Genomic DNA, 13,818 nt, shown 5'->3' on the forward strand with positions numbered 1-13,818 from the left:
GTGCTTTCTTCCCTACAGCCTCTTGGGAAGGCTCCCAGGGATGTTTTTATACTTGGAAATAGACTTGATATTTGGTTGTGGTTGGATCTCCTTGCGTTGGTTTGTTAGAGGCTGGAAGGGACCTAATCCATGTAGAGTGGGAAGTCAGTGGCCCAGGAGTGAAATACAGAGCACAGATGTTTGACAGAAGGGATGGATGTACCCCTTACATTCTCCACCGCTTAGAGGTTGGGAATCGGTATGTTCATATAAAATACTCATCTTCCGGTGGTTTGGGAGGGTGTGGCTCTCCCATTTTGGAGGGTTATGATTAGTTTGGTTGGTTGACATTTGATGTACATTAGTTTATATCAAAGAATGTTTTTGTGTCCTGTAAACAAAGAAAACAATGGCTGGTTTATTAACTGAGAGGAGAGGAAAAGGTGGATTTCCATGTACGTGGAACAGCCCATCCCTGTTGTGTGAGCTGCTCTTGAAAGTCATAATGAAATAGGAAGCAGCCTGCATGAGTATCAAGGCCACTGCTTATTTCCTTCACTCCTTATTTACACTGCAAAGAAAATTAAATTGTTGTGGCATGGGAAGGAAATATGCTATCCCAAAATTCGGCCGGGTCAGAATTACAGCTGTCCTAACTGTTCTCTCTCCCCCTTTCCCCTCGGTAGTGTGGTCACAGGGAAATCATACATGCCTTTGTCTGCTTTGCATACAGGTAGTGCTTCCAACATTTATTTTGGAGAAAAGATCCCTGCTGGAGATGTATGCAAATTTCATGGCCCATCCAGACCTGTTTTTGTCAATTGCAGCTGGAGCCACTCCCGAGGAAAGAATTATCTGCTTTGTGGAATATTATCTAACAGCTTTTCATGAAGGCCGAAAGGGAGCAGTTGCCAAGAAGCCCTATAACCCTATAATTGGTGAAACGTTTCATTGCTCGTGGGATGTGCCTAAAGATAAAGTGAAAGCATTCAGAACTAATGGTGCCTCCACGGTTTCTAAAGACTCAACCAAGGAGCTTGGCCAGGACCAGTCCATGTGCTACAAGCTGAGGTTTGTAGCTGAACAAGTGTCTCATCATCCACCAGTATCTTGCTTTTACTGTGAGTGCAAAGAGAAGAAAATGTGTGTGAACGCGCACGTATGGACCAAAAGCAAGTTCATGGGCATGTCAATAGGTGTTTCTATGGTAGGTGAAGGTAAGAAATGTGCTTTTATTCAGCTTTTTTTGAGCTAATATTTCTGTGTGTCAGCAGAAATCCAAATGTTTTCCTACTTGCTTTTCCTCTGACCTTTCATTTGAACCTCATGGCTGTTTGCTTTTGTGGAGTTTGGAATTAAAACTGTAGGGTTCATATAACGTTTTACCGTCCAGACAGAATGTGAAATGCACATTGCATATATAAATGTGTGCTTATATTGATGAGACTCTGTCAATGTATATGGCCAGACTTCAGCAATAATTAAGTTATAATAGCAAATGACAAATTATAGCATATTCTGTGAGAACATTTTTGGTCACTTTTAAAGTAATATGGGATCTGGTGTTCACTACTGGAACAAAGCAATGAGAAGAACCACATTTTTGCATAAGCCTAACATTTGTTTTTCATAGTTTCTGCAAAGAATCGTGATTTTTATAGTGTTTGCAAAGTCAGTATTGGTGTATTTTCATAAGCTTTCTAGAAAGTCACGTGGTAGAGGTGTGAATCCTGATTTTCTATATCATACATATGCAGTCAGCATTGTGATAAACACTGCCCAACTTGAGTTCAGAAATACAGGGAGTCATAACAAATCCTTAATGGATGATCTGAACTGATACACACACTTGTACCAGTGTTGTCACTGACTGTTAATGCATTGAGATAAGTGTATTTTTAAGCAATTAAGTCTCTTTGGCCATTTGAGGGTAAGATGCTATGCATGGATTTTAGTGTTTTGCCTTAACTAGTTTTTGGACTGTAGTCTCAGAAGTATGAAGACAACTTGTTTTTTTTGTCACCATTATGTTAAATATTGTAGTATTAAAGGCAGCAAAAAAGTGGAATGGGAAATGCAGCGGTTTGGTTTTGCTTATTAATAGCAACAAAATAATTATGGTGAAAAAATACAGGTATATTCTGCTATTTACACTATGTAAAACTAAAGACCAGTGGAAAGGACTACAGTAGCTCCTTCCCTGATGGCAATATAGTCACTTTTTTAATAGAAGAAGTATGAAACCTCCTTACTACTGGTTTTGATACCCTTGTGATAAAGTCTATGTTAGCATGTGTGTTTCCTTCTTCCTATGACTTAGGTATTTTGCTTTGAATACAGAGTTAAGGAAGTTGGGAAGGGAGTGTCAGAAAGGAAATTGGTCTGTCTGTTTGTGCCCTGCCTGTACTACTGCCAGCCTGAGTCACTGGCTTAACATTCTGCATTTTTCTGGTACATGTTCATTTCTAGTGCTCTTTTGCTCAGTGAAGGGAACTATTTAATGGAAATAAAATTAAACACAAAGTCACTTTTGATTATGTAGGAGTAGGGAAATTTCTTTCTCTTGCTGCTAGCGCACACAGTTCCCTGGGATTGGGGGTGTCTGCTGTGGGGATTATTTAAGACTTCAAAGTCCTGATGTGTCCCAGTTTTGAGAGAGAAAGGGTCTCAGAATTAACCGCTTACTCACCCCAAGGATTGTTTAATGTATGCTTGTAAGAATAAGTTCTTCCCTCTACTCTTTCTTTTTTTCGTGATCCTGGAGACATCCCAGGAGTGGAGGCGGGCTTTGGGGAACATCTGCAGTAGCAAACTCTTTTATTCCAAGGTCTGCTGCTGTCTTTGTGATGTGCTTTCTGGGAGGAAGTCTGGGTTCACCAGTTTATAGTTACTATTCATCTTTTTGTTCATGTAAGCAGTGCAAGAGCAGGGACATTCACAGTCACAGCATTTCTGGGAAGTGATGGAGACACTTCAGTGCAGCCCAAGCATTTCTGTTGCATGTTGAGGACTGGCATTGGGCAGCAAGAAGTTGTACCCCTGAGGATTTTCTATCGTCTGAAAACAGCAAGCCTAAGCCTGACAGCCTCAGTTTAAAATGCCAGCTTTGCAGTGCAGTTCCTTCACTTGAAACTGCACTTTCTTTAATTTTTTTGTTTATTTATTTTAGGTCCAGGGAAGTCTTCCTGATTAAGTTGGTGTGTGGATTTGTCAAGCTGTGCAAAAATTAGAATCTACTGCAGATGCTTCTTTCTTATGTGCTGCATAAGTATAAATTCTGTAGTAGATTGAGGTCAGTGTGAGTATCAGGGAATAGATTGCTGAGCCAGCAGAAAGGAGCTGTTGGACTAGAAGTGTGGAAAACCTAAGCCTGTATTTGCGTACCTAGTAATGCAGGGCCTACTAATTTTTGTAATGTGAAATACAATTTGGAGATTTTTTCCTTGTGTTTAGGGGGTTGTTAGAGTTGCAACATTTCATATGGGGTGGATTAGTCTAGTGAAGTTAATGAGTTGGGCTGTGGAAAGCTGCGTTAGTTAGAAGGCACATTAAGCTACTTTAGGTAGGTAGAAAGTAAAGTTAGCTCCTCGGAGAAACTTTCACACAATAAGGTTGGCTAGTAAGGTTGCAGAATCTTATATTAATATTTTAAAAGCAGATTAAGTGAGTTTCTGGGGAATTAAGTATCACTAATCCTACTTTTGATGAGAGACAAATTAATATCTCATGGATCATCAAAATCTCTGGGTTTTGATTGTTGTGGGGTTTTTTTGATACTGCACATTGGATGACCAAACTATAATAGCATTAATAATGTGCTATTGTTGGGATTTTGTCTTGTCTCTTTCTCCTCTTTTTTTTAGAATTTCTCCTCATTATGAGCATTCAGCCCTTTTTTTGCCTGTTGCTGGAGTTAAATTGCATACATGTGAGGGCCTTTCACTTTTTGTAAGACCAGAGAGGATTTTAGATGTGGCATCATGTTACCTGAAAGACAGTTTCCTTGATGCCTCTAGTATACCTGTGTCCATTTTGAGACTTGGGTTAAATAATTCTTCTGTTGGTTCAATATTAGGTTCATTATACTACAGATTAAATCAGTACTAATTGATATATGAGAGGGAAAAAAAATCCTTCCCAACAGAGTGTCAGAGAGCTGTAATTAATGTTTGGAATAATTTAGTGGTAGTGGGTGACCATCTTGTTCTAGTCAAATATGTATCAGAACAGTTCTGTTTGACCAGGTTGCCCAGAGAAGCTGTGGATGCCCCGTCCTTGGAGGTTTCCAAGGCCAGGTTGGATGGGGCTGTGAGCAACCTGGTCTAGTGGAAGGTGTCCCTGCCCACAGCAGAGGGTTTGGAACGAGATGATTTTTAAGGTCCATTCCAACACAGGCCATTCTATGATTCTGTGATGATGACCAGAAACTTCATTGTAGCCTACATTGCTTGTAATGTTGATTACAAGCAACTGTGGTGTGTTTTGAAACTTTGCTCTCCACTGAACAATGCAGTGTGTCCCTCCAACAGTTCATTGAAGCTTTTTCTACTGCAGTTGGCTATTTGCAGAAATAAAGTAGTACTGAATTTTTGGACCTATAGTGTGTAAAGAAGATGGTAATGTGTCTGAGGAGGCTTTGAATCATATTTTTATAGAAAGTCCATAGATGCATAGAGCACATTGCTTTTTATGCTTTTTGTGGAAGCTGACATAGAATGCCATGGAAGTACAAAGGTTTATAAAGGAATTTACAGAATTAGGGGATTTAAGGATGGCATGGTCTTGGCACACAAAGGCTACAGCTCAGTGTCTCGGTGGTGTGATTTTTTGTGTGTGTCGCACCTCAAAGTGACTACGTTTTTTTTTTTTGTTCTGTCTGTGGGTTTTGTTTGTTGATTCAAAGTAAGTATCAGTTGCAGAGATGCAGAACAATTGGGAGAGCACTGCTGGAAATCCATGTGGGGAGCTGTTTTATATGCTAGCCTTTCTTCATCTCTGGTTATGCGTGGTCTAAATCTGGCTTGCTAATGAAATATTGCAACTTTTCTTTGCTGTATGACAAAACCCCCATTCTTCAGAGTAGTCAGCACTGAGTTTCCTCATGAGAAAGCCACCCAGAATAGAAAAGAGGGTATTTTGCATAAAAGAACTTAGGTTGTGTGTGCAGTCCCTAATTCTGGTTAATGTTAATTATGTACTAATGAAAGAGTGAGGGAGGAGATGAGGCTGTAATGAACAGGATCACATTAAGATTTAAATTAGCAAAGGATGAGAAAGTCAATATAAATATTTAATGGTTTTTGCATGGTCCATAGGATGTTTAAATTGATACTGGTTGTGGGGTAAGGATGCTGTGGTGAGCACACCTCGGTATCAGCTGTGCCCGTTCCTTTTCTGCTCTTGGATTTTGTTCAGAGCAGCAAAATCCAACAGAAAGTGTCATCTTTGATTTATGGGTTAATTTTGCAGAGAGCATAAAGTACATTTAAATGGATTGCTGTGTATTGTCAAGTGGCTAGTTACGTCTGGTGTTTTCACTTCTGCTATTTTAAATGCTTTAAAAAGTAGTGAGGCATAGGCTTCCAAAAATTATTTTTTTGTAAATTGAAAATCAACTTGAAAAGATCTGATTGGTGGGTAAAAGGTTCAGCGCTCTTTCCAGGGTAAATTTAAAAGAAAGGAATGAATTTTTTTTTTTTTCCTGTTCAAATACATGTATGTGTATGTATTGATAAATGTACAGGTCTATAATTTCTAGTACTGAGAAATGAGTGATTTTTAAATGTATCAGTCTCAAAGCTTGATTGCTCCATGCAATTAGAGCTACCTAAGTATTTCCCTAAGTACTCATTTTTGCATTAGTATTTTTTAGCCCAGTGTTTTTAGAACCGTTTTCATATAGCATGGCACTCATTACTTAATTTAGCAAATGGTTCCAGTCTTTGAAAAATGAGCAGTGCTCAGCACAGCTGCCTGGAAGGTTTGAGACAATAAGAGCCCAGTTCTGGCATTTCCCGTTTTCCTGTGGAGATCTGGGCGGTTGGTGATGCACAACACCCGGGTGTACCTCATCCCACACCTAACTTGCTCCTCTTTGTATGTTATGAGAAACTCAGGGTGAAGAGCTGCTGAAATGGGGAAACTGCCCCAGGCCCCTCGTGTCCCACGTGCCGTTTGTTGTTCGGATTGATCTCCATGCAGGCAGTGGGAAGCATTAAATCCCACGTTTCTTCTGCAGCTTATTGATCCAGAGCCTCCTCTGGGGTTTTTGTCAATATGTGTTACTGGGAAATCAATTCACAAAGCTGCAGCATCAGTGAGGGACATGTAAGAGTCAAACTGGGAGAGTGAAATGCCAAGCCCATCACTTCCTTTAATGCAGGCTGAGGGGTCATGGATAGGGGTGTGACTCTGAATACATTGCTGTAGTCAAAAGGAGGAGTAAATGGTGTTGAGGACATTTCAAGAGGGAATTTCAATATCCTGCAATGGTTTTTAACAAATTCACCCTTCTCTGTAGCATTTTTCCCTAACAAGCCAGATTACTAAATCCACTAATTCCTCCCAGAGTACTGGTCTGTCGTATTCTTCCTTCCGTAATTGTTGCCTATAAATATTTTTTTTTAAAAGGAATTTGAAGTTTTTGAAAGAAGTCTTTCATATGAGAGGAAAAAAAAACTAAAAATGGGAGAATATTCTACAGCTTTTCATGTGTATTTACGTATAGCCATTTTCAAACTAAATTTGAATCATCCCTTACAGCAGGGAAGCAAGGAAAGAAAAATAGCCTGTGTATTTTCCAGCAGTTGTTTTTAAAGATCAGTTGCAACGTAATGATTGTAAACAGATGTTAAAATGCCACATTGTAAAGTGACTGTTAGCTTTCAGTTAATTGGCTTTTAATTTCTTGAGATTGACACTTGGCAGGGTGGGGAGTTACTTCAAACTGTGGTACCTGTTACAAATGTTGAATCTCAGTGTAATTTTTGGCTTCCTCTCTCCTAAGGGAGCACAAGTCTCTATTCAGATATGGTGGTGCAGCCACAGCATTTGTGGTGCTTCACTTAAATGAGATTTTGCATGTGGGCTCTGAGAACAATGGAATGCAAAACAGGTTAATACTAAAAGTATTATCAAGTCACGGGTATTTCAGATCTGCCCTTTAATCTCTTTAGACTGTAATTATGGAGCTGGAGTCATATTTCAAGTGAGATAGCACTTCATTAAAAAATGTATTTATTCAGGTGTTCAAGGAATTCAGAAAATATGCTACCAGGTGCTAAAAATACTGCCAAGAGAGCTGGGTTCAGTTTTTAATATCTAACCTGCTGTGGTGGTTAAATATTTACATTGAAGGTCACTGCTGCTGTTTGCTCTCCACTTTAAATGTGCTTGGCAGCACGGCAGCACTGCAGCTCTGAGCCCGTCCCACCTGACTAGGGAGAAAAAGCTCTTGATCCCATCGGGGGACAGAGGCAAACCTATACTGACTGATAAGGAAATTGTGTTTATCATTCATACCAGTTTCCTCTCACGTGAGGAACATCACATACAGTGATGATCAGAGGAGGATGGGAGAGGGAAGGGAGACTTTTTACAAGGGCATGTAGCGACAGGAAAAGAGAGAATGGCTTTCAAATGGAAGAGAGGGGGTTTAGGTTAGATATTAGGAAAAAATTCCTTTCTGTGCAGGTATTGAGGCACTGGAACAGGCTGCCCAAAGAAATTGTGGATGCCCCATCCCTGCAAGTTTTCAAGACCAGGCTGGATGGTGCTCTGAGCAGCCTGGTCTGGTGGAAGGTGTCCCTGCCTGTGGCAGGGGGGTTGGAACTGGATGATCTTTAAGGTCCCTTCCAACCCAGGCCATTCTGTAATTCTACAGTTGTTCTCTATTAACTTAATGCTATTATGGCATCCATTTAATGATTTGATAGCCAGAGTAGTTTTTTGAGTAAAAATTCCTTCTAGTTGCATGTCCAGAGTGAGTTGGATAGTTCAGCCTTCCTGCAGTGTATTCAGCTTGGATGTCTCTGCAGGTGTGAAGCCGAGGAAGCTTGAGGCTAAATGTGTGTGTGTGTTCTGGCTGTGTCCTCCTGGCCTTTCCCTGCTGGTGAGGGCTCAGCAGGTGACACAAGGAACTTGTGTTCCAAGACTAAATGATTAAAGGTCCTTTTAAGACATGGCTTTTCTGTGTGCTTTTGCACTCCCAGCTCCTTGTGTCAGACCTGCTGGAGTGCATGTGCTGGCTGCATTGCTGCTGGGAGGCTGAGGTTGCAGAGGTTCTGAGAACAACTGCATGAAGCTGTTCTGGTTTGCAAATGTTTTCCTGTGAAATAGCTTTGGGAGGCAGAAGTGACAAATAGCTTCAGAAGGCAGAATTTCCTGTGCCTGTATTTAGTTTTGTTAGCTGGAGCCAATATTTAAGATCAGGGCTCTCTTAGAGCTCTGTGCTTTTAATTTTAAGTGTGTTTTAATTGAAATTTTTGTTTCCCTGCAGTGTTAAAGGCATATTTTCATATTGGCAGCAGTAGTGTGGTGTTCCGGTTTAGTGTTTTTCATCATTAAATGTGAGATCACTTTGAAAAAGTAGTGTCAGTATTCCCTTAAACAGATAGATTAATCAATGCCACTAACAGAGTGTTCTTCCCCTGCTTGCCCCAGGGTGAAGGCAAATGGGCTCAAGCTTATCTTGCTACTAAACAGATACTATTACTGTGTCAAAATAACTTTTTTTTTTTTCCCCCCAAATATTTCTGGGTTCTGAGTTCTTCCTGTGATAGGTTATTTTCAGTCTGTGTTGTGAAAAAATATTTTCAAAGCTGTCATTTTTGCTTTTAGGCAGTGAGTATATGGGACACAAAAGACTGTAAAACTCTAGTAAAAAATACACTGCAGACATTTCGCATGATCTAATTCTGCGTGCAACGTTTATGGTGCTCTTCTCCTGGTCTTATGTCCTGTTATCCTGAAGATCAAACTACAGTTTTTTTGGGGATAGAGTTGTATCCTTAGCCCCAGGGAAAGCTGCAAAGGTCTGATCAGGAAAGCAACTGTCTTTGTGCAACTTCCAAATAATGTTGAAAAACAGCCGCTGTTGTGTGTTGTTTTTAGTTACAGCCTCATAGTGCTGGGGGTGGAGGAGCCTTTACAGAATGAGATGGAATTACCAGTAATTTTCTCTGCCTGGTAGAGACATTGGACTTGGTGCTAGTAGAGCAGTGGCCCTGCTGGGCACCTCTTTGATTATGCAAGATTTTTTTCAAAGCCTGTGTGAGAAACTAGGCATTTGGAAATTGAGGAGCAAAGTTAATGGGAAATTTGTAGATGCCGTGTTTTCTTGTTGTACCCACAGAGACTTAGAGCCTTTCATAGCATCGAGAGGGAATTAGTGGAGGATGTGGCTGTTTCTAACTGAAAGGAGAAGTGAACAGTTCTTTGGCCATGCCCATATTTTTTCTGGAGGGAGATTATAATGTGACACTGAGAGCACATCTGAATTTTCAGTATGGCTTTTTAGGTGGACATTCTATGTTTATCCAGCTTTTAACAGTAATACAAAGTGAGGAATCCTGTCAGATTTTCTGAAAAGTTGTTTGGTAGCATGCAGGACCACAGAATACACAGTCAGATGGGATGCTTTTGAAAATGCTTGTTGGAAGAAACTTGTTCCAGAGAGCAGAGTTTCTTAGCAGACAGTGCTCTCCGTGGATGTGCATTTTGATGGTGGTAACTGGTCAGTGACCATCAGGTCTTATCAGAGAACCTTTTATCACCTCACTTTCTCCTCTTCCTGCGCAGGTGTTCTTCACTTGCTGGAACACGAGGAAGAGTATGTCTTCACCCTGCCCAGTGCCTACGCTCGCTCAATCCTTACCATCCCATGGGTGGAGCTTGGAGGGAAAGTCAACATCAATTGTGCCAGAACGGGCTATTCTGCCACGGTCACGTTCCACACCAAGCCCTTCTATGGAGGGAAGGTCCACAGGTACAGCAATTACTGTCTTACTCTTCCTTACCTGCTGCTGGATTTCAGGGGAGAGGCTCTTGGGCATCTGTTCAGTTCTTCTGTTGCAGTATTTTATAGACAGATAGCTGAAGGTTTTTTCCTATTAGTGCTGGAGATGACTTAGAGCTCTAGGGCAGTTTATTGTAGCAATACATATTATGTTGTTTAACTGAATTGGATGTATTTCTCTCATTAAAATAAAGTGAATGTATCTCTCCAGGCTTTGTTGCTTGTAAAAGTTGCTGTAAGTGTAGGATCAGAAAAAAATGTACGTGAAAAGGCAATATTTCTGCTATCCCAGCTGCTGCTTCTGTGTGAGTCTTGTAGATGAACTGGTGTTCTAGGTGGAGCTCCTGAAAAGAGGAGAGAAGCAAAAGTGTCACTGCCCATAGTGGTAGCTCCCTACTGGGTACTCCCACCTCTGCACTGAAATTCCAGATGGTGAAAATTTTGTTTACCTTCTTTGGTTCCCCTTTAATAAGGGTGTGAAGAGGCACTGTGCAAGACAGCCTCCTGTCTTGCTTCCATGTGTCAGATTGATGTCCCAGTCATTAACATCAGATCCCTTTCTTGTTCTGCTGTGGACTGTTGCAGTGTCCAGAGGAGACTGTGCCTTGCATGGTGTAACTATTTTTCCATATGTGTGTCAACCATTTCAATGTTGTATTCAGGTAAATGTCCACGTGGGGCTGTTTTGACAGGGTTTTTCTTTAACAGTTGTAGATTAATAATTGGTGCAATCAGGTTGAGTAAAAAATTGGGGGAGTTGTGCTGCATTACTTCAGTAATTAAAAAATTAATTTTACTTTACATGGCTTTCTAAAGCACATGTGTGCATGCTCATGGACACATACACAAAACTTCTCCCTGCATTTCAGTCCTACCTGTCTATTTTGCTCACTCTCAGACCAGCTCTTTGACTGGTGAGGTGGCTTTAATCATTGCCTCTCAGCAGCTGAGAAGTGAACTTGCAGAGCTAAAGAAGAAAACAAAGATACCCAAAGTTTTTGACATGGGTCTCTGACAGCATTACAATACAATGTTCAGGCGTGAAAGTATCATGTATTGAAAATGTCACATCAATGTCAGGGATTGTTTTTCTGGGTGCTGAGGTAACCATTTGGTCTGGGCATGAGCTGAGTATCAGAATTTTAAGTTGGGTTACTACTGTACTTAGCTAGAATGTCATCCCAAAGCTGTTGCAGTGTTAGAAGAGCTTTCCTGGGATGAGTCTGTCTTTTTTGGAGGCAGCATCACTACTTAGCTTGAATAATTGGTTTGTGGAGGTAAAAAGCTGCTTGCACCCTTAGAAAGGTAGTGCTTTCATGTGCTGCTAATAAATGATACCAGTTACTTCAGTGATCTGTTTTTCCTTCCCCCTTGAATCAGGGTTACAGCTGAAGTGAAGCACAATCCAACGAACACCATTGTGTGCAAGGCACAGGGAGAATGGAATGGCACCCTGGAATTCACTTACAGCAATGGAGACACCAAAGTGATTGACACCACCAAACTGCCTGTTATGAGGAAAAAGATCAGGCCCATAGCAAACCAAGGGCCGCTGGAATCGAGGTAAGGGCAGAAGCTTTGCAGTGCTCTCCTGAGCTTTGAGTGGGAACAGAGCAGGGAAGCCAACTGCAGGTCTGAGTGCTGTGGTTCAAAAATTCCTTGCTTCCTACAGCACAGAAATCTGGGCACAGAGAGCTGAGGCTATGTATTGGTTCCTTAGAACATAAATTACACTGTAGTGACGAGTACATCAATTTTGTAGATGGGGAAAATGCCTGTATTTGTTTTAATGAGCATCTGGAAAATGGTAATGCAGTGTTTTCACCTGCTTCTTGAAGTGATTGCAACATGGTAGGCAAATCAGTCAGTTTGTTGCAAGTAATTCAAACTGGTATATATATTATATGTTGCATATCATTGAAAACTGGTGCTTCATGTTTTAGATATTTTAGAGTATATATTTGTATAAACATATATAAAATGTGAGGCAGTATGAGATATAAAGACACACATATAAATGGTTTTGAGGCTGTTGGCACCTACATCGTGTGCCTGACTCTGACTAGTTATGTTAGAAAAAACCTGTTCTGTATTCACTGTCAATAACTGTTGATGTTTATCTTCAGAAAAATCAATACTTTAATTGATTTTAGGGACATTTTATTGAGGGATTTAAAGTATGAGTTAAACTATATTTTATTATCTGTAAATGACTTTTTATTTTACAAAGGTGTCTTGAGTCATTGTGAAGGGTCAGATACAATTTGTCTACTTTCTAGACCACTTGCTTATCCACAAACTCATTTTTCCCCTGTAGTGTGGAAGATAAAGACTGTGGTAAGTAAGGAAACCGGTAGCTTTTCAGTGTATTTATTGTGTTTTTTAGATACTAGTCAGCAAATTGCATCCATCCAGTGGCTCTGCAGGATCTGCAGTTTATCACACTGTGAACACAATCTCATTTAAACAGCCCTGGACATATGTGAAAGCTATGGCTGTTTTCTGACAGAGAGCAATTTGGATTAGATATTAGGGAGAAATTCTTTACTGTGGGGGTGGTGAGGCACTGGAACAGGTTGCCCAGAGAAGTTGTGGATGGCCCATCTCTGGCAGTGTTCAAGGCCAGGTTGGATGGGGCTCTGAGCAGAGTGGTCTAGTGGGAGATGTCCCTGCACATGGCAGGGAGGGTGGAACTAGAGGATCTTTAAGGTCTCTTCCAACCCAAACCATTCCATGAGGGTTTTTCTCAGTGCTTTTCTGGGAAAAGCTTCTGCTAGGCTGATATAAGGCAATGTATCTGAGTGTGGTCAGCTGTGTGAGAAATGTGTAGATCTGTGCTGGTAAATATTGTAACTGGGAATACAGAGCACAGACCTAGAGGGGCTCCCTAGAATCAGTTCCTCTGCTAGTGACCTCGTTAGACCAGTCAATGCACTCTTGGGTTTGGCTAACACTCCCTTATAATTCAAAAATTTACCTGCAAAAAAATGCAGAATTAAACACCTGTTGTTTGGGGGGTGGAGGAACATCAGGAATGTAAACTGGAAATGGTAGAAATAAATCCAATCCACTTGCTTTGAGGAAAAAAGCTCAGGTGGTGAAGAGAACATAAACAGAGTCTGCTGAGAAAATTGCACTGCAAAGTACTGGGAGCTGAGTGAATCTGAAAATCTGGTCCACAAATGTGACGAATATCCTAGGAGAGTGATGGTTCTCAAGCTGTGGTATTGGAAAACCGGCATGGATATTGTGGCCTCAGCCTGCTTTTCATCAGTCTGGTGTCCAGCAGCACTGGGCTGTGGCAGAGCTGTTCTCTCTCACCTTCCCTTGTGCTCCTTCTCCTTGGGCAGGCGTCTGTGGCAGCACGTCACCAGCTCTCTGAAAGAGGGGAACATCGATGCCGCCACGGAGCACAAGCACCGCCTGGAAGAGAGACAGCGAGCAGAGGAGAGGCAGCGCGCGGCGCTCACAACTCCCTGGAAACCCAAATACTTTGCCAAAGAGGTACTTGGAGTCTCTTGGTTTAGAGACCTTTTAGCAAGTTCATGCACAGGGGACAAGTGAATGTCTGTGGATTTTGTCATGAGCTGGTGTTGTTATGTACCACTGATTGCTTAAATTTTCTTTTTGACAGAGTCTGGCTCTTGAAGGAGAGCAGTGGGCTTTTCCACATCTATGTTGTGAACTTGTTCACTTTTCTTCAGTCAGATTGATTTTGATCTGGATTTTTGGTGCCTAATGTTAGGCACATAAAGTGATGTGTTTTTCTGTAAAATCCAACCCTTATTTCTCAAATTCTGCATACTCACTTCCCCAATAATCTT

General features: G+C 41.1%; 1 protein-coding gene across 3 annotated transcripts in view; it reads left to right on the forward strand.

The window, feature by feature from the left end:
* OSBPL10 (oxysterol binding protein like 10) overlaps positions 1-13,818 on the forward strand; it is a 124,699-nt gene that overhangs the window by 96,029 nt on the left and 14,852 nt on the right. For all 3 annotated transcript variants that reach the window (XM_068206132.1, XM_068206139.1, XM_068206148.1), the window contains 4 exons: positions 713-1,196; positions 9,778-9,964; positions 11,375-11,557; positions 13,345-13,498. In XM_068206132.1, coding sequence (XP_068062233.1) covers positions 713-1,196; positions 9,778-9,964; positions 11,375-11,557; positions 13,345-13,498 — 1,008 coding nt within the window. The remainder of the gene's footprint in view (positions 1-712; positions 1,197-9,777; positions 9,965-11,374; positions 11,558-13,344; positions 13,499-13,818) is intronic.

Source organism: Anomalospiza imberbis, chromosome 1 (assembly GCF_031753505.1).
Source record: "Anomalospiza imberbis isolate Cuckoo-Finch-1a 21T00152 chromosome 1, ASM3175350v1, whole genome shotgun sequence".
Classification (NCBI taxonomy): Eukaryota; Metazoa; Chordata; class Aves; order Passeriformes; family Viduidae; genus Anomalospiza; species Anomalospiza imberbis.